At 44.2% G+C, this 22,128-nt stretch overlaps 3 protein-coding genes across 4 annotated transcripts; 2 read left to right on the top strand and 1 right to left on the bottom strand.

Annotated features, from left to right (window-relative positions):
* Positions 1 to 508: 508 nt before the first annotated feature.
* LOC128709223 (probable protein phosphatase 2C T23F11.1) lies at positions 509 to 1,813 on the bottom strand. The gene has a single exon (XM_053804207.1). It carries the CDS (start codon positions 1,811 to 1,813, stop codon positions 509 to 511), a length of 1,305 nt encoding a protein of 434 aa, XP_053660182.1.
* A 2,355-nt stretch (positions 1,814 to 4,168) lies between these two features.
* LOC128709221 (probable splicing factor, arginine/serine-rich 7) lies at positions 4,169 to 5,868 on the top strand. Of its 2 annotated transcripts, XM_053804204.1 has the most exons (2): positions 4,169 to 5,725; positions 5,777 to 5,868. In XM_053804204.1, exons 1-2 carry the CDS (start codon positions 4,189 to 4,191, stop codon positions 5,866 to 5,868), a joined length of 1,629 nt encoding a protein of 542 aa, XP_053660179.1. In that variant the 5' UTR covers positions 4,169 to 4,188. The 2 variants fall into 2 exon arrangements, with proteins under 2 accessions (XP_053660179.1, XP_053660178.1); XM_053804203.1 differs by having other exon boundaries at positions 4,169 to 5,868.
* Positions 5,869 to 10,757: 4,889 nt separating this feature from the next.
* On the top strand, positions 10,758 to 20,144 carry LOC128709222 (zinc finger TRAF-type-containing protein 1 homolog). The gene is made up of 6 exons (XM_053804206.1): positions 10,758 to 11,564; positions 18,930 to 18,988; positions 19,088 to 19,479; positions 19,619 to 19,779; positions 19,837 to 20,039; positions 20,117 to 20,144. The coding sequence occupies exons 1-6, from the start codon at positions 10,758 to 10,760 to the stop codon at positions 20,142 to 20,144; spliced, it is 1,650 nt and encodes a 549-aa protein (XP_053660181.1).
* The last annotated feature ends 1,984 nt before the right edge of the window (positions 20,145 to 22,128 follow it).

Raw genomic sequence — 22,128 nt, 5'->3', positions numbered from 1 at the left:
ACACTTATCAATTTCTCAGAGCGCTCAATGTCTCAATTTGGTCAGCGCTTTGAATTGCTTTACTCATACGTGGATAGTTTTTCTAACGTAAGTGTATCGAAAGGTGCACAGTCCAGTCATATTTATGTCCTGTATCCGGCGGTTTCACGAGTCATGCGTAAGTGTAGTTACCCTACAAATGGTGGTCTTATAGCAATCATTAAAAACAAAATTATCTATATTTTTCCGTTCGTATCGTTTAAAGCTATATAACAAAAGAAAAGCTATCGTTCTACTTGCATCCGCTACTTTCGTTAACCTGCCACAGCAAACTAATAAAAAAAGACTATCATCATAGTTATGCAACGCACTGTATATCAGGGACAACCATAGAATCATCCACCACTGCCGTGAAACAAGTTAAAGGGGATAAGATAATTTACACATCTAGCACCGGACCGAATGAGGTTAACTAAACGTACGAACTTAACTGGTGCTGAAGGACAATCGTTACACATTGTTAAAGACTCTACTTTAGATCAATCTCTTCACTGGTATCATCTGCACTCTCGTTATTACTGTCCGATTGCTCCTGCTTTTGCTTTACGTCCACTGATTTCGACGGCGTCGTTTGTTGCGAAGTTGATGGTTTATCGGCTGCTTGTTCTCCGTTACTGGTTAATGCGTGTTCCGCGACATTCTCGTTACCGTTTGACTTCGTCACCAACAAGGGTACTTGTACGTCCTCCGAACGTTCGCTCTCACTTCCAGATGAATCGTCCTCCAAGCGTCCATTACCTGGCTTACCGGTTCCTTCGGCTATTGGTGCTACCGAGCTGGGACTTTTGCCCGAATGCTCCTCAGCTTCACTTTCATGCGAGCGATTTGAATGGCTGCGCCGTTTTTTCGAACGTGCCTGACGCTTTGCGATGGCTTCCTTGCATCGATTGACAAGCTCCTCGTACGGTTGACCATGTAAGAAGCATACAACGATTACCGTCATGTTGTCGCCTCCGATGCCCCCCATCTGACAGTCTGGAGCCAAGCAGCGCATCATCAAATTTTCACAAATCTGCTGCGGATAGATACCTTGAGCAATTTCTTCCTGCACAAACTCAAGCACGGCCTGGCTAGATAGCACATCCCATATGCCATCGCAAGCGATAACGAGGAAGTCCCAGCTTTCCGTTACTTCGCGCTCTTCCACATCCGGGTACGCTGTTACCATTTGCTCCGAGGGTAATATTTGTGTGTTGCGCTTTAAACCAAAATCTCCCAATGCACGCGATAGCGCCAAATATCCATTTACCCGATTGTACTCCACGTATCCACCCGCGCTGTTTATTCGTTCCCTTTCCTTTTCGTTGGTTGGCTTGTGGTCGAAAGACAGCACATCTAAATGTCCGTCGAGACATGCGATCGCTCGAGAATCTCCCGCGTTTGCACAGTAAAGCCGGTTGTCTTTGATGAGCACCACTACAGCCGTCGATCCGGACATCTGCTCCCGCAAAGCCTCATTGTTCAGCATCGCTTCGTCTAAATCAAGGAATCCTTGCTGCAGGGCGTGCTTTACGTCATTGCCATACTCCGGTCGGCGGGTAACGTACTTGTGCAGATGTTTCCCCGCATATTCGGCCACCTTCGCTCCCCCGTGCCCATCGTACACGGCAAAGAAGGACGTCCCGGGGTCATCGGGGAGCGAGAGTATGTGCGTGTGCGAATCTTCCATGTGCATTCGCCAACCCTGCATGCAGCTAGAACCGACCTTGTAGTAATCATTCTGACAAAAGGCCGATTGTTTCGAGGTTTCCGGTTCCGACAGGGACTGCCCCATTTCGTTACGATATCGTTACCAAGCAGCAAGATGTGTGGTAGATTGTTGCTTTTTCACAACTTCCTAAAACGAATGTAGACGAAACATGCTTTGATGAGTAATTTATAAAGATTTAAAATTGTTCTATTGCTTTTAAAGACAATTCATGATCGACGTGCGTTTATGACGTTGGTCTGTCGGAATCTATTCCCAAACACCACACCAACACCAACAAACAACACAAAATTCGGCAGAAGAAAATGAACCGATAAGTCTAATGAAAGGGAGATAAACGTAATCTTTTCGTACGAAAGTACAAACCTAGATAAAGAAGCTACACAGAAGAACATGCTAATCGTTTGCCGCATCGTTGCAACGTTTTCAAACTTGCTTTAACTCTTATTAGCTTAATTAACTACACCATCATTATTCAATGTCCGGCACCAAAAACGTAAACATACCACACAGAGAAACCCAAACAACCGCTGTTTACGTCGGTTCATAACCAATGCCATATAACGCGCGCCCTTCGTCGCTTCGTCTAACCGCTCATGTTTGTAATGGTTACAGCCCGTCTCATGAGCATCAACCTCATTAGCTTCTGAGCAATAATATGCAACGCATGGTTCGATCGGGAAATTGTCGCCGGTGCATCGCGAACTGTGATCGCATGGCTCGAAACTAAAAATACTCACCAAAACTTATACTCTACTCAAATTGTGCACGCCCAATCCACGGGTGACTGTAATGTTGGACACCACCGAACGCTGCGTGAGTGCAATTTCGACTAACAAAGACTAGCTGCTGTTATGGCCAATCGACGAGGGTCAGTCATCAACGTGTGGTTCGTCAAATTCCATAAGAAAGTTCACTTCGGCCCTCGGTTTGCCAGGTTTTCCGAACTACAGCACGTGATGCAAGTCCGATTATGCTCTGTGCAGCAGCGGTCGAAATTGATAAAGCTGATGATGAAGATTGTTGGTGATGTCAGTGAATTTACCGATGGGGATGTTACCGATGACAATGTACACCGTGCTTCCGTTTGGTTGATATTCTCTTCACTGCGATGTAACTGCGTTTGGAAAGGGAAAAGATTCAACATGTAAAACACTTTGTGGTACTGCTAACAAATGATAATAAGCCGATAGCTTCCGCAAACCGGTGCAACGTTTTAGTAGATGGTTTGTTTTAAAGGTGCTCTATCTACCTCACACACTATTGCCTTCTTCTTTTTCAAAAAGCATTTAATCGCATTGCCCTTTACATTCGCTGCGGTTGCTCTTTACCGCTACTTCTCATTACACGAAATCATTCGTTTAATGACGATAATTCAATCCACTCTGAAGCGAACGCAACGTTTGCCAACGCTCAACGAAGAACTGATAACGCGCACTGACCGCAGCAGCATCGAAATTGGTTCGATGCTATTTCGGTGCTGGGAATCCGATTACGGCCTATCGAACAGGTTTGCTCGGATTGCAGAAATTCACACAAAAAGCATCACCGTCCAGTAGTTAATGTCAGCGGAACGCCAGGGCAGACGCGAAATTTGCTGCATGAAAATAAAAAGAGCACAGGTGATAAAAGCGCACTATTCACATCCACTCTTATCAGCACCCAATTGCGGTGAATCAACAGGAAACCTGCAAAGTTTGCCGTTCCACAGAGGAACCAATTCACCGAACGACGGCTAGCTTAACAGTGTATCCTTATCCGCATCGATTATCTATGATATTTCGGCACGCGTTCGACAAAATTTGTTCAAAGTTTGTTATGTATTCTTGCTAATGGAGACGTTTCGCGGACATTACCTGCCTTCGCAGATCTTGCAGGAAATGTTTTTTCACTGTGTTTACCAAAATGCTTGGAACGAAGATCTGCGTTCAATCCGCACACTTTGACAGATGGGCTCGCAATCGGAAATGAGCAATGAGCAACATTTTGAACGACTGCATTGGAGACTTTTCGTGAAAAAAGTGATTTTAATCGCAACATCTAAATGATTTTTAATTTTTAACAATAATTACCTATATAGATTGGTGCAAAATAACCACCGTATGGACTTTGTAATTTTTTAATATTTTCGTTGCTCAGTCTCATATACTCCGGGAGCGGATTGGTTTCACTCACCGTGCTCAGAGCATAGTAATCCGGGAAGGAGCAGCCATCACTACAGCTTGTCAAAAATTTTTCACGTTTAGCTAGTTTCTGGAATCCTGAAAAAAGCATAAATTTTACTGCAAAACTTTACCGTAAGTAGTTCAAAATTGTAGTAAAACGTGCCAATTTACCAGTTATACGCGGACACATAAAAATTTTCTGTTCCAATACACCATCTTTTGCAGAAAGCCGGTTCGAAAGAGCGCGTCCTAGCGACGCGGTGTCATTTGTCCATAATGGCCGGTGGTTCGGGTACAAAGGTGGTGCAAATCACCAACATTGCCCCACAGGCCACCAAGGATCAAATGCAAACGTTTCTGGGGACGGTAGGGAAGATTGACGAGATACGTCTGTATCCAACCATTCGGGATGTGTCATGCCCTGTTGTGTCACGTATCTGCTACGTGAAGTACTTCGAGAGCAGCTGCGTTGCCGTTGCACAGCATCTGACCAATACCGTGTTCATCGACCGTGCCGTAATCGTTATCCCGGTTCAGGGCGGCGTAATTCCCGACGAATACAAGGCACTGGAGATGGCCGCGAACGGTACGCTCGTGCCGGGATTGCATAGCTTCAACGTGCCGTCGAAGCTACCGCCGGAGGTGGTAAACAGAATTGACGGAATGATTCCGAACCAGGTGGTAAAAACGATCGACCCAAAGCTGGAGGAGAACGGTTTGCCCGAGTATCCGCCACTGCCGGTGAACTTTGACGCGAAAAAGATCGAGGAAACGCGTCGCACCGTACTGGTGCTCGACGTGCGCTCGGACTGGAGATTGGAGGAACTGATGGATCACTTCAAGCCAGCGGGAGAGATCAAGTACGCGCGGTATGCTGAGAACGATCGCACCAAGTTTGCTCTGTTGGAGTTTTGCGATCAACGTAACATCATCAACGCGCTGAAGATGCATGGTACCGAATTTCGTGGTTACCGGTTGAATGTGCATCATTCGACCCAACCTATCGTGAAGCCGGAGGCCAAGAGCAATGAAGCGGCTCAGAAGGAAATCGAAGAAGCCATGACGATCGTTAAGGAAGCTCATCATCAGATATCGAACATGGAACCGGTGGTGACATTATACCCGAAGGAGAAGGGTAGCAGCCGCCGTAGGTCGCGATCACGCACGCGTTCTAAAGAGCGCCGTTCAAGATCTCGCTCCCGGAAACGGTCCAAGTCGCGTAGCAAACGGTCACGCTCGCGGAAACGTTCCCGAAGCCGCTCGAAGCGTTCGCGGTCACGCCGCTCGCCTTCGAGAAGTAAGCGATCTCGCTCGAAATCGAAACGGTCGCCGTCGCGCAGCAAACGGTCGAGGTCACGTTCCAAGCGTTCGCGCTCTCGAGACCGTCGCAAGCGTTCCCGTTCGCGCCGTCGCAGCCGCACGCGATCCCGCGAGCGTTCTTCGCGCATTCGTCGGTCACGTTCGCGGTCGAAGAAACGGTCCCGCTCGCGCGAGCGACGTGATCGTAGCCGCGATCGGAAGAAATCCCATCGTAACAAGGAGGAACGCCGTCGTCGTTCACGATCACGGTCCCAAAGCCGCAAGCGATCCACATCCCGAAGTCGTGCCAGCCGCACGAAGGAAGCGGTCACCAAATCATCATCGAAACGTCGCAGCCGCACCCCATCGGACAAGAGGCTGAAAAAAATCCTCGAGGAAGCGGTCAGCCGCGATTACGATGCAGAGGAACGTATGGATTCGGGTGTAGTCGGGGTAGAGGATGATGCGGGCAGCACTGGCAAGCAGTCGGTATCGCCGCCAGCACAGACTGCCGGTTCCGGTGGATCCAGTTCGTCGTCATCCTCTTCGGGAGGAACGAACACAGCAGCAGCTGCCGCCGCAACCACACCGCGCGAGAAAACCGCCAGTCCAACGACGGAGAAATCCGACAACATGGACATTTCCAACTCTCCGTAATTTACTCTTTTAAAAACGTATGGGCTGTCCCACTCTGGGTTTTATCGACATTTATATGCTTTAGGAACCGAAAGCGATGAACATCTCCGGATATGTACAATTCCGGGCGATGCCAATCGGTGTATTCTCCTGTCTGTCCCATTTCCTTTCAACTCTGTCAGTTTCATTGATTGTGTTTGTCCAGGATTAGTTATCGTATCGCAATTCAATTTTCCCGAACGACGAGAAAGTTGTAAATGATTTACATATTTTCAAATAAATCTCTCTTGAGTCTAATGAACCTAAAACTTGATATGGTTTTGATTTGCAGAAAAGGGCAAAGAAACTATTTCAATACAAATAAATGCGATCTTGAAGCATCATCGAACGAGACGAAGTATTAACAAATGACAATCATGAAACCCTGCTCGTTTGCCTAAACAGTAAATAATTAAGTCAGTAAATAATTAATTAAGATATATAGTAAGTTTTTAATCGATAAGTTACGTTGTCTTAATGCTGAAAATTTCTTTTGTTTCCGTAGGCATTTAAGCAAAAAGGTGCAAGCAAAATTGTTCTGCATTTTCCTTTGAGGGCGAGTTACATCTAATGCACTGTTGCCAGATTTGCTTATTCTCGCTGTGCTTCATACCTGACATCCAACTCGCTCTCCGGATCTTTTTGTCTCACTCTATCACCCGCATACAAATGCTGGTGCGTCCAATTCTTTGTGTTGTTTTCGATTGGTTTTTTTATTCCGTCTATGCACCAGATGATTGCCACCCTTTCAAGATATGTTTTAGGTTTGTTTATGCTACTCTGGAAACTGTTTCTAATATCGTACCAGCTGTATGCGTAGCAACATTCATGAAGGCAATTTTTATATGAAATATGGACAACACTGGACCAGCACGAACGATTGTCTCGTAAAAATTGGGCTTGATATCTCTGTTCTTGCTGTCCACATGGGCCTCTACGCGTTATCAGTGCTTTCAAAAACGAGTTTGTAATATTGTACATGCTTTCTTTTTTTGTTTCGGGGAAAATGACGATCGTACTTGTTGCTGCTTTTCCCTATGTTCCTACGTTGCCCAAACTATAATAAAACCATAAATAATTATCTTTTCCATGCAAGTACAACTCAGAACCAGTTGGAAACGAGTTTGCACTCATCCTCGAACGAAATCATCTGTACACAACCGTCTGCTATCCTCTGCAACTACTCACACATTCGCAGTGCGTATATGGTGTTGGGTAGAGCAAGAAAAGTGACCCCTATCAGCTGTTTCAATGACGTGGCACTTTAAAATAGCACACATTCTTACAAATCGCGAAAACAATCGTTGATCGTTCGGTTTGCGTACGGTAAAAATGTAAAATTAGCCCAAAGTAGAACGCGCATAGCATGTAATTTTAAACCATTCGAAAGCTGTATTACGACAGCACATTGAAGATGGTGACGTCGTGTGTACGACGGTCGCGAAGAGAAAAAACGACAACACAACATTGAAACGCAATAACTTCACCCCCATCCCTTTTGCCGTGCCCTTCCGCGGGCAACACACTGAAGTCATAAAGCAAGCTTTGTTTTCGTTTCATCTCTTTCGCCTGCGCCTAGATCGGAGCGAGAAGGCAGAAAAACAAAGAGCAAACAGTTCACTCTCAACTGCGTATGGTTGTGTGCGGTTTGAAGAGGAAAATTTATGCTGAGGGTAACTTTTTTCTTCTTTCTTCAGTACTGCAGATTCATATTCTAACCCATACATGATAATACAAGTGGTTTGACGACAAGACTAGATTTCATATCGCAGCATTTCCTCATGCCTTGTTGATAATTTTTTCAAACAAGAAGTGTTGCATCCAATTCTAGACGATACAGTCGAAAATGTTTATGGTTAATACGATACTATGCGAATGATGGCCTTCTGATAAACTAAATACCCTTTACTAAACTAGACTTTTTTCATAGCCACTGTTTTGTATTAAATAGCATGAATTCTCCCATTCTCGCGACACATCAGCAGCCTTGATTTTGTCAAACACACCTACGTCTTTGAACGGTGGGCTCAGGATATAGGGGTTGGTCCGTGCATGAGTATGTGTAACATTCGTGTAGAAGTAGTGGTGTTTATATTTTCAAGTGCTATTGTACTTTAATTGCGTTCCAGTTGACCGAACTTACAAAACTGTACATCAAAGTTAATATTGGCGAAATATAAAAAAATACACTGGCAGGAACGCTATGATCAAATGATGCGGAACATTTCGATCGTACACATTTATGGAGCAGTAGGTCTGTATATTTCATAATACAGCTGAGCGCTGTGGCACGCGTATGTTTGCGTTCGAGCGCAAACAAAAAGACGATACGTGTTTTATACGAGATTAGATTGCATTCAGGGTATATTATTCCCTTATCTTAAGCAAAAAGAATTACATAACAGTGATTGGAAGCTGCCAGGAAATGTGTGACAAAAGATGACAAAAGCCAGACCCATACATGCATCACGCCATGTTGTGAATATGAAAACAAAGAAAAACGCAACAGAAGAGTCAAACGACAAGGTACACGGGGAGCGGGGTTAAAGTAATAAAAATAAATAGCTAAAATGGCTGCGCTGGCAGAATCACAACCCAACCGACAAAGCACTCACTTTTGAATGAATGTTCACTGCTAACTACTCGATTTTTCGAATTTTAATTTACGCAAGCTCGCCCCTTAACCTCGGAAGATACCAGTCCAGCATCGATCTTACAATTTATGGTTCAATAACCCGTACGCCTTAAGGTAGTCTTTTACTCACTAGTTAATTTTCACAGTGTTTGTTCGCTTTAATATCTTTAAACAACTCCTTCTTATCTATGATAAGCTCTTTCTATTTCTCTTTGGTTTTACTTCTTCTAACGAAAGCTTCACAAGCAAGTAATTTTTATTTATCACAACAAGGAAACATAATAGATTATGCAAATTGTATGAATATAGCTATATACTGCTTGATGATTTGTAGCATATTCATTCATTCAATTATTTCCAATTTAAGAACATCAGCGATTTTGCATTGAAATTTTCTGCCAAATTCTGAACAATCCAGCATTTTTTTTTGTCTTTTGCAGGTATCCTGTTATGCACAATCGGATTGGCAAAAAACCGAAAGACAACTTATTTTGATACGTTGATTAAAAAGCATTTTGTATACCGACGATATGATCGAATTTTCGTCTGTCGTATCTTTACCCCTCTAGAGAAAGGGCAGAAGGCCAAACAGAAGTCCTGTGCAGGCCACTCGATGACAGACATTGCCGTAAAGTACGGTAACTTAGAAAAGTAAGTTAGTCATAGTCGCATCCGACCAACAGGCAATCTCTCCGGAAACGCAACTGTAAAATCAGGTGTAAAAACGGCTTCATTACGACTATCGAATGTTGACGTCTATCGACTGTTCGTATGTACAGAAATAGGAAGAAATATTTCAACGCTCCACGATCTTTCATTTCTAGCACTCTGGTTATTAAGCTTTTAATCAGGAGAGTCAGCTGGGTGCTCGGCACTCATCCAACCAGCTCTCGAGCAGTTCGTCATTCCGAACCCCAGCACGGGCGGATGAATAAAAACAATCCACATTTGAAAAAGTGAACTCAGCCAGTGCAGTTGTGGCACGTGTTTCTCTGTTGCGTGGATTCGCTTTCCTTCACAAGTACAGCTCGTTCCTATTCTAAACTCAACCACTGCTGTCGTTATATTGTTCGTAGAAGGATAAAAAGTACCTCCCAATGTTGGAATAAGGTGGAATCGATTTCGACTATTGCGAAGGGCTTTCTATTTCACGATTTGTTTTCATTCAGTCAGTCCTCTGCCAAAATACAGCAGTTCTGTTGCATTCTATGTTGCAGCTAGTGCAGTGTAGCGAACCTCTTCGTCTACAGTGTGTGCGTGCGTACGCTTCGGTGCAGTTTAGCGTGTGCATGTGTGCGTGTTTTTTGTTTCTAGTACTTTTGATTGTGTTCTTTATGTATTGATTGTAGGCGATTTTCTCTTATCAAACAAATAAACAGTGCATTTAGTGCGGTTCGTTTCGCAATTTCCACAATGGTACAAAATTAGTTTTCGGTAAACGTTTCTGTTTTTTTTCCTCATCCACAACATGGTCTTTTGGAATTAGTTAATTATACCTTTGGCGTATTCTCCCATTTCCCCGTTGGAACGGATACCGCGCTGGTGTAGGTTGAGCAAGCCGCATTCGATTGCAGTGCCCGTAAGCTAATGGGTTCTTTCCGGTTTGCTCGATGGCGAATAATTTTCTGCCGAGGCATTTCAAGCATGACATAAGGCTGTGACGCGCGTGCGTGAGTGTAGAGCTCGCAAACGGGAGACTCGTTGGTGGTGGTGGTTCGCGGTCGCGTGTAAATTCGCCAAAAAAGGGCTAGGACCAGGATTCTTGAGGAACCAAGAACAAAGAAACTTCCAGGCGAAAAATCGTCCCAGCTTTACAGGCACAGAAGGCAGGGAACGCGACAGTGTGGGCACGTCGTTTCCTGCTCGTTCGGAAGCTAAAGGGCTCTTGACATAACCCAGTTGCTAGCTGGAAGTATCGACAGGCGTGTGCGAAAGCAGGCAAAACAAAATCCTTTTTAGCATTGTTGTTGTTTTTTTTTTCTTCCCTCCAGCCATTTTTACTCCCAATGTGTCGCTCAAAACGGTTCTGCCGAGCATAAAACCAATACAAACATTGCATCAGAGCAAGTAGTGCGAGTGTATAAAGATCAAACGTAGCAGGCGGACAATTTTCTTTCGAGTGTGTCACGCCATTTTGTGCATTTGTGCAGTGTTTCGGGGATTTTTATCGAAAAAAAACGGTACAGCAAACTTTTCACAGTCGTTTCTGCCTGACATTTACGGATAGCTCGTTATCATGGCAGATAGTTTGGTGGAAACGCCCACAGCCAGTTCGGCACATTTGATGAACCTAAACGTCATCAACACGATGTCGACCGGTGCGGGCGATCCGGGAAGTTCCGCTTCCTCTTCGTCATCGTCGTCGTCGTCGTCCGCTTCATCCTCGAGTGTGGCCACGTCGTCTGGTTCGAATGTGTCGGCGAATGTGTCCGGCACCGTCGAGCCGACTACCGGTGCCGGCAATGGGAGTAGCGGCCGATCGCCGACGGTTTTGATCTCGGTCAGCGCGACGACCAGCTCGCAAACCACACGCCAGTCGAGCTTGGCCTCCGATCTGCTGCTGAATGAGATGATAAATATCGCTCATCATCGTGCCTCTATCGCGAACAACAATGGCACCGGCCAGCAGCAACCGTCGTCCTCTACGACCCCGACCGCCCCATCCTCTTCGTCCAACGTATCCTCCACCGGTGCGCCGGCCGTTAGCTCACAGCTGTCCTCCGTACCTTCCACCGGCGAACAGACCCCCACCCTAATCACGCTATCCGCGTCCCCTTCGTCCTCGTCGTCGTCGTCCAACGTGCAGCAGCAACCGCTGGAGCTGCTGCACCGCGAAACACCGAAACAGGCTCCGGCCAACCGCAATGTGGGCACTTCGATCCATGGTCGATCCGCCGACGAGCGGGACGACTGTGGCGAACCGGAGGCGAAGCGCAAGAAGGTCGACAAACCTAGCGCAAAGGTCGAAAAGCTGGAACTCCGTCTCGGCGGTATACTGTGCTGCGCCGTCTGTCTGGACCTACCGAGGACCGCCATGTACCAGGTAAATACCACTTTTAAAGCACGCAAATATAGCGAAACAAAAATGTCTACTGTGGCATTTTACCTTATCTTAACTTGTCAAACAAAACCCCAAATATGACCTTCTGCTCCTTCAAGTGCTTTCGGTTATTCTCCTCATTTTGGTATCGTTTCAAAAGCAGCAATATCTCACTATTTCCTTGCCGTTATCCGTTTTTTTCCCCAAAACTGGATGCAAACATCTGCGTATTATTTTTTTTTTGCTTTCCTTTTGTCCATTGGTCATTTATGTTTGGCATTTCCTTTGGCTTCATATCTTGGTTCGTGCTTCAATGATAAACAGGACGTTTTCCCTAAATACCCGATAGAGCGTTTCCATCTGTTTTTTTTCTGTTGTAGATTATTTCCTATCGTTTCGTAAGCTTATTTTCTGCCTTCTAGTGTAAAATAAAAACGTACACTTGCAGGTTTGCTAAACCGAGCGTCTGGAACGATAAAGTTAATTGGGCTGACAGTTAAAATTCCTAGCGTTTCTTCATTGTTTTGTACTTTGGCTCGCCTAACTTAGATAGCCCTTTTCACTAAATGGCAGTTAATACTAAAGGCTTTTTTTTCTATCATTTATACTACAAGTTTTATTATTTTATTTTTTAAATTTTACGTTAAGTTTTTTACCTTTATTACATTTTCATTTCTGGCCTTGCAAATAGAAATTTCAAAATTTCGCCGACATTTTCCCGCTGTACATTCGTTTCTTTTCAGGTATTGGGTTCAGTTGGGTTGGGTTGAACAACGGTACCGTGGCAATTCCACTGTTCGCTTGCTTTGTGGAGTTATGTAGCTTGTTTCTGGAAATGTTTCAGACTGATAACTTACCTTGAATTGCGTCCATCCAGACGGGAAAACTTAAAGTTAAACATAGTGTAGCTTTGTTTAACCTTATGTCCCTTGAATGGTTTACGATTCCACCAGTACGCGCTGGCTAAGAAACGAAATCAACTTCGTACTTGGTGCACATGTCAGATGTGTGCCGTGCACGTGCCGCTGGGTTTAAATTTAGTGACCAAGCCTAGCTACAGCCAATGGGTGAGAGAGTGTGCATTATGCTTTGCTGCACACTTGCAGCCTTCTTCCCTTGAGCCCGTGACTAGTGCGCTATGCTTAGATTGGATCAAACATGTGGAACGAAGCATTGGTTGAAATTTGAATGTCTTTCCGTCCCTCATCTCACCATAAGCCATTTTTCAAACAAACATTTATCAAAAAAAAAAAAGAAAACGATCATCTTTAGCATCCTAATTTGATGGATCAATGGAACGATCAATCGAGACCCTTATGACCTGGAAGAGGTGGCACAATTTTGTCGATTTTGGCGATCGTCTAAAAGACGAGTTTGGCGTTTGGCAGAAACTTTCCACGAACAACGCGCCACAAGTCGGGCAAACGATTCACCATCACCAAAATTGGAAGTTGAACGGGAAAAGCAGGTTATAACGGATGATCGATCATGTCTATGACGATGTCTATGCTGCAATGAGGATCGCGTGTTTCGCCTGTGACTTTCTAATTGTAGCAGGTGTCCAAGCAAAAACCAACACAGTGATGAATTTTCCGGTCTGGCTTGATAATGGCTTAGAGCCTCCGCAGAGATGCTGTTTTACTGGCAAAGAAAGGAAGAATTCCGGGAAGTCCCTGTTGTTGAGTTGTGTCTTAAATCGATAAATGTAGTTTTCGACCATGCATTTGAATTTATATAACGCTAAGAATCCTTACAACACTAAGAAACGGTTTAAGAATCGTTGTTTTTTTTCTTTCAAGAATTGAGCAGGTCTCGAGTTTCAACGGGTTACGTTGGACCAATTTCGTTCACGGTTTTGAAGGACTATTTTTAAAGCGTACGAACGTGGAAACGATTTTCTGCTAGCCATGTCAACATACCTCCCCAGGCACCAGGGAAGAAAAACAATGCAAGCACATGCGCACTAAAAACGTGAAACGGTTTTGCTTCTGCTGAAACCGTGTTCGAATGTCGGCCCACAATATATTGCCCACAAATTCTGTCGCCCATGCGAACGGCGCGACGTCCTTCGTTCTGTTTTACGTCGAGCAGAACGTTTGTCACAAGGAAGGGAAACTCTCTCGACACTGTTGTAGTGGGCAAACGGTATACAGAATCAACGTGGCTTACCGACGGATTATGCTGCTACATTTCAAGAGCGTTGTCCAAGGACGTTGCCTTTCGGTTATTTGCTACTTGACCAACTCTTTGCTGAACAGTGGTGTATTGTGGGCGTTTCGAAGTGCTTTGTTGCGCTAATGTATTCGGACCGATTTTGATTAGCATATTGAAGCTTTTTTATTGCTGTATTGCACATACGATCGGAATGGCAATGTTCCAAAATGGCGTCAAATTCACGCGATGATCGCAGATCAAAGTTCGGTCAGTTATCGACGTTAACAGACGCTTGCAGCAAATCGCACCGTTGCCGCATCATTCGCCGTAACGTGGAAACCGCAACACACAGCTGATCGTGCAACGGGAATGAACGGAATTTCTTCGTGTTCTCGGAATCACCCTTCAGGCATAATAATTCATGCGTACTGTGTCGGGCGCTCGCTAGTATTGGTGCGTTGGGGAGCACGCCAGTACAAACGTTTCGCTTCAGGGCCACACACAACTGCGGGAGCAAAATGGATGCCAAAAGCTTCGATGGGATGTGTGTGTGTATTTGTGTGTGTTTGTGTGTGCTTACGGTTGGGCTCTGGCCCACACTTGAACGGTCCGCAAAAGAGGCCACGAGTGAAAGCACAACGGTGGGCACAATTTGAGGCCAAGCGGTGGCACTCGGAGTGTGGGACAGTGTTCACAGCTGCGCAGTAACAGCCCGGGAGCAGCTTTTAGCCAACCGCCCGCAATCGTAGCAGTGTGCGTGGGTATGGCATATACGCACACACCGTGCCACTGGCACGGTGAACAGCTGATTCGAACGCAACCCTGACGAACGTTTCCGTCCGGGGGCACCGCGGCACAACAAACCCGCTTGCAATGGTAGTGGAGCGTGTCTCGGCACTACGGTGGTGTGCGTTGGGGTGACGCATTCACAAATGAACGGTGCGGCAAGGCAACAACGCAATTACGTTACCGCTCCAACCACGCTCTTGCTGCTGTAGTATCTCCTACGCGCAACGCACGCAGGAGATGAATATTTTCATTTATAAACAAATTTGACGCTCTACCTTTTATGTTAAAACTTGTATTAAACTCGTCCATTGTACACCCTTCCAGTGTGCGGTGGAGCTGACCTTGCTTAGCAATGGGGCCTCCCTCCAGACGTGGCGACGCCTCGCGCTGATGGGTTGAGCTAAGTTTATGCAACTATGCATCCGCGAAACTGTGGCAAGATGCGCAAAACTAGCAAATGTAACTGGAGCTAATAGTCATGGAACCATATGCGCATTTGCTACCATTCCGCTACCCAGTCCCAGTCAGGTTTGCCTTTCCAAAAATAGTGAAACATGCTATAAAAAGAAGCTTCTGATGTCAGCTCTCACAAACCGGTACTGGGCGGGACCCCGGACCAGTGATGGGGAGTGTTATGGAATTTCTAATGTAAGCACCAGCCGGAGTTGTCGTTGCCTGCAGGCAGGAACCAACGCCATGTTAAGACCATATGTAGTACAGTAAGAAGCGAGTAGCGCAAGGATGAAGGGAACTCCGGGTGGTGTGGGATGTTTGAAATCACAACCGCACCGTGAGCGTCACGGTTCGATAGCAGCTGATGCTGAAAGCAATGGGTATGCTAGTGAGGAAAAGGTTCATTTTTCCTCTACTCTATTATTAGAAGCAGCCCATCTACTCCAAATATCTTTGGTGCAAACATCGAAAGTCTTGTTCTCCGTACATCTGGTTCTTCGCTGTTTGCGCTAACGTGCGCCCCATCGTACGTATATGTTCTTGTAGTTTGGCTACACACGGCCGAGTTCACGTTCGGTAATTGGCTGCACAATGAAATTCGATTGACTGCACTTGTCCATTGATTCGCGTTCGCTGTTGAGTTGAGTCGAAGGTGTGTTTATGAGAGGTAGGTTCTTGTACATCTGTAGCATTCAACAGTACCCACACTAAATCGATACTCACTCGCATGTGCTGGATTCTCCCCGTCCGGGATTAACAACCTTTGGGATTCCGCATTAAACGGGAGTTTATTTATGGACTACATACATATAGAGAGCGAGAGATAGACATGCAGTATGCACTTCAATAATTCTGGTATTCTGATGAGAAGTTTTCAGAACCCATAACTATCCTTGTTGTAGCTTTGCGCTAGAAGATCGCACGATCAACTTTCTTTTCACAACAATTTCCCCAAAACTGTTAATCGAACAGTTTTAGACTAAAATAGTCTTTTAGCAGGCAACAAAGGAATTGTGAGCTTGTAATGGATTTGAGACATCCTGCAGGTGTTGTTGATACTAAGGTGCAAACGCTTTTGTGGTTGCACCGATCGTTATGCTTAGCATACTCGAAATCTACTTGAAACTGCTGCTCAACAGTTGCCTCCTTGAGATGCGCTAAGTTGTTAATAGATAGCCTCGACAAGCTTTCGGATGATAATTTCTCTCCCTTCCATCTTTATATCAACCCTGCTCCGGATCGTGCGTTCGCATCGGGAACGGGCCGACTGCCACTGCCATGCTCAAGTGGTTCAGTCAAGGTCACGCGGGTATGCTACTGTTGGGGTCGAACAACACACCAACCGAATTCGGTCGAGTTTCCCCACTTGGTTCATCATCGTCAGTAGCGCTGACTTTGCCCTTGCGTTTCCACTACGGGCCTGGGATTTGATCGTTGTTCGAGCCGGAGTGGAGTTAAATTTCAAACCCTCTACTGCGATGCATGCAATGCGTTTGGGGTATGTGTGGGTGTGTGTGTGTGTGTGCGAAAGTGTGAGTGTGTAAGCGAGCGTATTTTGTTCGCTCAAAGGTCGGCTGGATGGGACGTAGGATGGGAAGTGGATTCAGATTGACGGGGGACATCAGCGTAAACGGAAAAGGGGGGAAGGGGAGGGGGAGGGTTTCCACATTGTTTGTGCAAATTTGTGTGGAATGGACACCATTCCCAATGGGAGTAGGTGGAAAATCTGCTGGAAGTGCTCAGCAGTACTGGATGAGTGTGCGAGCGTGTGTTTACTTGAGTGTGACAGGGTGTAGTGTGCTAGGAAAGCATGTAAAGCTAATATGTGCAGTACAGCAGCAGCAAGGCGAAATATTGGTGACATTTGTAGTGATGCAATAGAGTGTTTGTACTGACTGACGATGTACAGCAGCAGCGTGCAGTAGGTTTAGCTAAACGACAGTAGCAAGCAACCGGTTGAATTCTCATCTACAGCAGTTAATTTAGTTCAAATAACAATACCAACGATGAGTAAGAAAGCCAGCCAATGTACACACTCCTGATACAACGTTTCTTGAAGGTGAAACTGGTGAAAGAGTTTGGACAGAGTACTCTAAATACATACAAAGCGATTGAGCAGGTGAACAGAGCAGGAATCTATACGATGTGATAACTTCAGGAACACCAGTGGATCCTTTGACTTTGTGCTAAAGCGATGTATACTTAAACAGTACTCGAATGAAATGCGTTTTGTATGTAGTGTTTTTGGAAGCAGTAGTTATACAAACATTGACCATGATTCGTTTTTTTTTTAGCAAATTTTAATCAACCAATTTCTGTGAGTTAGTCTAGGAAAAGATAAACGTTATTGTTTGTAAGATCAAATGTTGAATATAGCTTACATTTAAGTGTTAGTGTGGTTAGTTTCATCCCGTAAATCTTCGTCAAATGCGTCTTTTTCAGTGGTAACATCAAGTATAAAAAAGATAAGAAAAAAAAATTTAACCAAAAAACGAACGAAAGTGATAAACGACAAAAAAAATAAGTGCACAAGATGATAATCTGTAAAACTTCTGTGTAACGAAGTGCAAAAAAAAAAAACAAAACAATAGAAATCACAAAAAATAGTTAAAATAAACGACAATAATGAAAACATGGCCTAAAAGGGCCGATACAAACCAGAACTGAGACTTGTTTTCTTTTCTAACAATCAAACAAACAAACAAACAAAAATACTCATTCCTTGTTGTGTCCTTCGGTCCACCCAACTGCTGTGTATTTCATACGTCCGAATGAAAGTGTCCGCCCCAGCGACGATGGGAAGCACATGAAGCACAAGTTCTTGTTGAGAAATCGGGCCTTCCCCAAATAAAAAAAATAAACGTGCGTTGGCTTCCGCTCACTTGACAGTAGGTAACAACCAAAACGACACACGAAGCCATACGGTATTGGTAGCCTCAATATTCTATACTGCAATTGTACTTTTACGGGGTCACATCGGGGGTCATCAATCGTGGGCAAAACCGTCGCAAAACCACACTCAAAAACCAAAGCAAAACAAATTTAATCCAGTTGTCTTTTCCTTTTTCTTTCTTTTTTCTTTTTCCCCCACAGGTTGTGTATGTTTTGAGATAGGTGGTGCGTGTGTCTTTGGGTAAAAAAGAAGCAAAGAAAAAAAGTGGGAAACATTGGGATAAGTCACGATAGACACACGCTCCAGTAATATATGGTTGGATGGGAATGTCAAGGTTGGGAACGGGTTGCTATGATAGTTTCACTCACATTGCGCTTATTGCGATTGGGAAACTGTACCATACACGATGAGTGGCTCATAAAGCTGAATGTGTAAATATGTGGTTGTAAAGCTAGGTTAGAAAACTGTGACCAACATTTGCCAAAGCTGTGTGTCAGTGTGTACATATATGTAGTATGTGTAAAATCTCGTCCGTCCATCGTCCTTTCGGCATTTTCTATCCAGCAAATATTTGTAACGAATCCTTAAGAACACACAGATACGGTTGAACTCTCTTGGCTTATTATGAGTCGCATACGCTGACGAGCGCTTTATGATAGTAAATAAACCAAAAAAAGCAAATTAAATAATCAACGTTCTACGTACACTTTGCAGGGTTTTTTTCTACAATTTTTCTCTCTTTCTCTCTTTCTCTTCTCTTATTGCAGCGATGTTTGTTAGAGTAAAGTAAATGATTGGCACAAGTTTGGTTTTGTTTCATGTTTTTTGTTTTGATTCAACTGAATGCGCGTCGTTACTTGTCATGTGCTAGTTGCGTCGCTGCAAGTTGATATGATTTTTTCCAATTTTCAGGACACGTAACCGAACCGCCAATGGCGCTTCCCATTTTACCAGGTGTTTCCACCCTGCAACTGACCGTCCGTAGGCTGTGTGATTCGCTAATCGATGTGTTTCTTTTTTATTTCTTTTTCTCTCTTTACTTCTTCATTTTATTGTTGTGCACTTGTGCCTCGCTTCAGTGCTCCATGGGACATCTGATGTGCGCCGGATGCTTCACCCATCTGCTGGCCGATGGAAGGTAAGTTTGGGTTGAATTTGGAGGGACCCCGGGTCCGTTGGTGCGACGATCATCGGCAGTAAATGTTCTCCCACCGTTCCCGTCACGTTCCATTTGCAGACTGCGCGATCAGAACGCCACCTGTCCGAATTGTCGCACAGAGATCAGCAAGAACAACTCGTCGCGCAATTTGGCGGTCGAGAAAGCTGTCTCGGAGCTGCCGGCCGAATGTCAGTACTGCTCGAAGGAGTTTCCGAACAAATCGATCGATTATCACGAATCCGCCGAGTGTGAGGATCGCCCTACGGATTGCAAGTTTGCACGCATCGGTTGCCAATGGCGTGGCCCGATACATGAGGTGTCAACGCACGAGGGAAACTGTGCCCATCCGCGGAAGTCCGGCGCTGATGTGATGGTTGCCCTGCAGGCACATGATGTAAAGGCGGCCGAGGATAAGAAACTCTTCCTCACGCTAATCGATTTGCTGAGCTATGAGAAGATCATTTTTAACGGTACATGCATACGAAATGCAACTACAAATAGAAAGAGAGAGAGAGAGAGAGAGTTGTCTTTGAACAGTTCCCCTTTTATTGTTTTGCCTTTTTTGATTGATAATTTTAAACCAACTCACCCCTGTTTTCCATCTCATAGATTTGCAACTGAAACCGTACCGAACGGATGAGTACGTGCATCGTCTGTACTATGAAACGAGCCGTTTCTCTGCCTTCAATCATCAGTGGGTAGTGAAGGCAATCATCAACAAAAGCCAGCGCGATCCACACGAGTCTTGCGAGCGCGACATTACTTATCAGGTACGGAATGGAAGCTGCCCAATGCATAGCGTACTAATTTGTTGCCCAATTTTCCAGCTCATCCTGAAGTCCAAAACAACGAGCCCGCTGCCGATGCACTTCTTTGTGCTCCGTGGTCCATTTTCCGATATTAAGGTTGACACGCAAATCTACAAGCACGATTTTGCCGATACGGAAACGGAAAGTCCGTTCAAGCTGCTGCCCCTGCCGGACACTGCCGAGTGTAACCGGCTGCTCGCGGCCAAGGCAATCAATTTCCGGTAAAGTGGCTTCTTGGCAGCGGTGGTGAATCGATTGAAAGGAAACTAACTGTCTGCTCTTGCTTGTATTGTTGCAGGTTAATTATGTTTTTGGCCTCCAAGTAAGAAAAGCAACGGAGCGGCGTGGACAACGCGAGGAACGCATAATTGCTCCACAGCTTCGAAGCTTTGATCACAACATATATATATATATGATCGCATACTGTTCTGAAAACTTACCTTGTATCCCAAATTGAGTTGCACACACAGTTGATCATTGAATCACGTGATATTTTGTCCCATTGCTGTAAAATGGTCTAAAAATGAAAGTTTTTTTTTTGTTTTGTGCTTCTGTATTTTATAGCAACGTGAAAAAGAAAAGAAAATTTATGCTACTGGTGATTTATTGTGCGTAACAGCGCAGCTTGAATTGTGCAATTTTGCCCACAAGAAGAAGGACCAAAAACTGTGGACGCAATGTTTGTTCTGCTGTATTTAGTAATCCCCGCAATGATTTTACTTTGTTTTGCAACATAAAATGATAGGTTTTTTTTTAGCGGTTTAAGAACATTTAAACAGCTCAAACAAAAGTAACAAAACCAACCTATAATGTGCTATAGCCCTTCAAACAGTGAATGTAGAATCAGCTGGTTTTATCTCATCGCTCGAAGACCGTAGCTAAGGCTAAGGTATGTTTTGAGATAAAGATTAGTATTACGTTGCCATCTTCACGTTTAAAGTAAACATAATGCATGCAAATAATTAGCAGTAAACTAGACTACATTACACCGAACCGTGCGGATAATTCGATTGCAAACGATGATATCGTTACAAATGGAGCTCCAGTTTTGTTTGGAGGTTTTGTTTTTTTTTTATCATCTCCCTATGGTAATACTTGTTACGGCGATTGGAAGGAGTTATTGCTAATCTATCTTAACAATTTACCACATAAGCATATATTAGAGAACAGTAAGCTTATATAAATTCAGAAATGTGTGATACATGAATTTTGCAAAGATTGAATAAGCAGGCGCGGGTTCCCGATGAACCAGGAGAAGCACACCTTGAAGCAAACCTTTTTACTGTGAGAGACAGTGTCCGAGGTGCGACAGACTAGTAGAAAAGTTTGAACTTATTTGATATGTTTGTTTGTGTTGAAATGATTATCTAGTTTATAAGTTGAAGATACAGTTGAAAACGCACGCATGCAAACACCTCGGAAGAGCAGCTTTGAAAGATAAGCGAATAGAAGAAACATACAGCGTTCTTTATGTAAAAGACGATAATATCATTGAGATGTGAATGAACATGGAATGACTACATATTCGTACGTAATTTTCCGGAAATAACATCAACCTACCAACTAAAAGACAACTGACCGTTAGGTTAAACGGGCGTCGAATATGGTACTTTTCGCGCACACAACCGACCGGTACAAGCGTGTTTCATCTTTTATTTTCGTAAATTTTCAATGTAAAACATGCATTAGGTGATAAGATGTGCCCAAGAGCTTTTTATATTCACATATATATTTTTTTCTCAAACTTACCCAAATTTGTCTGTAACATAGATTTTTTTTACAATATTCTCTTATCGCTGTCATGCATCTAATTGCTAGGAAAGTAAGAATGAATATATTTTGTTTCTTTAAATGTTAATATGACCGTTGTTTTGTTTGCTTAATGAAAGAAATTACTTGTAAGGTACGCGTTTTACAATAATGTTTTCCATAAAAGAGAGGAGTAGTAAAAGAAACACATTCTTGTCCTGTCTTAATGCAGGCATACATTTTGCGATTTGGGGACATGCTCAAGAAGAGTTGAACTTGCTGGAAAAGGTTCGCAACCATTCTCAAAAAAGATATGTTTACAAAGATATTTCTCCTGTAACTTTCACTTATACCGATTTGAGCAGTCGTCCTGCCAAACGCTGCAACTCCTTCAATACATTTGGACCTACAGCCCCCTCCTGTGGCCACGTGGACAACCTAAAAGGACTTTACAGGTCGGTTTTGTTCAGTGCCAAAACATCTGAGTATTTTTTTCTTTGAGCCGGGTTTCTATCTATACTATCGTGCCTTGTAGTCCATGAAGAGATGGAAAGCATGGAG

The sequence above is a fragment of the Anopheles marshallii genome, chromosome 2, assembly GCF_943734725.1.
Source record: "Anopheles marshallii chromosome 2, idAnoMarsDA_429_01, whole genome shotgun sequence".
Classification (NCBI taxonomy): Eukaryota; Metazoa; Arthropoda; class Insecta; order Diptera; family Culicidae; genus Anopheles; species Anopheles marshallii.
The sequence above is the reverse complement of the archived record's forward strand: the minus strand, read 5'-3'. Positions and strand labels throughout refer to the sequence as shown.

What these genes read in the sequence shown, in the direction of transcription:
- LOC128709223 (XM_053804207.1), bottom strand. Translation starts at nt 1,813, where the DNA reads ATGGGGCAGTCCCTGTCGGAACCGGAAACCTCGAAACAATCGGCCTTT.
- LOC128709221 (XM_053804203.1), top strand. Translation starts at nt 4,189, where the DNA reads ATGGCCGGTGGTTCGGGTACAAAGGTGGTGCAAATCACCAACATTGCC.
- LOC128709222 (XM_053804206.1), top strand. Translation starts at nt 10,758, where the DNA reads ATGGCAGATAGTTTGGTGGAAACGCCCACAGCCAGTTCGGCACATTTG. An exon ending in CGAGGACCGCCATGTACCAG is followed by an intron (nt 11,565 to 18,929) that starts GTAAATACCACT and finishes GCCTCGCTTCAG; the next exon opens with TGCTCCATGGGACATCTGAT. An exon ending in GCCAAGGCAATCAATTTCCG is followed by an intron (nt 20,040 to 20,116) that starts GTAAAGTGGCTT and finishes GTATTGTTGCAG; the next exon opens with GTTAATTATGTTTTTGGCCT.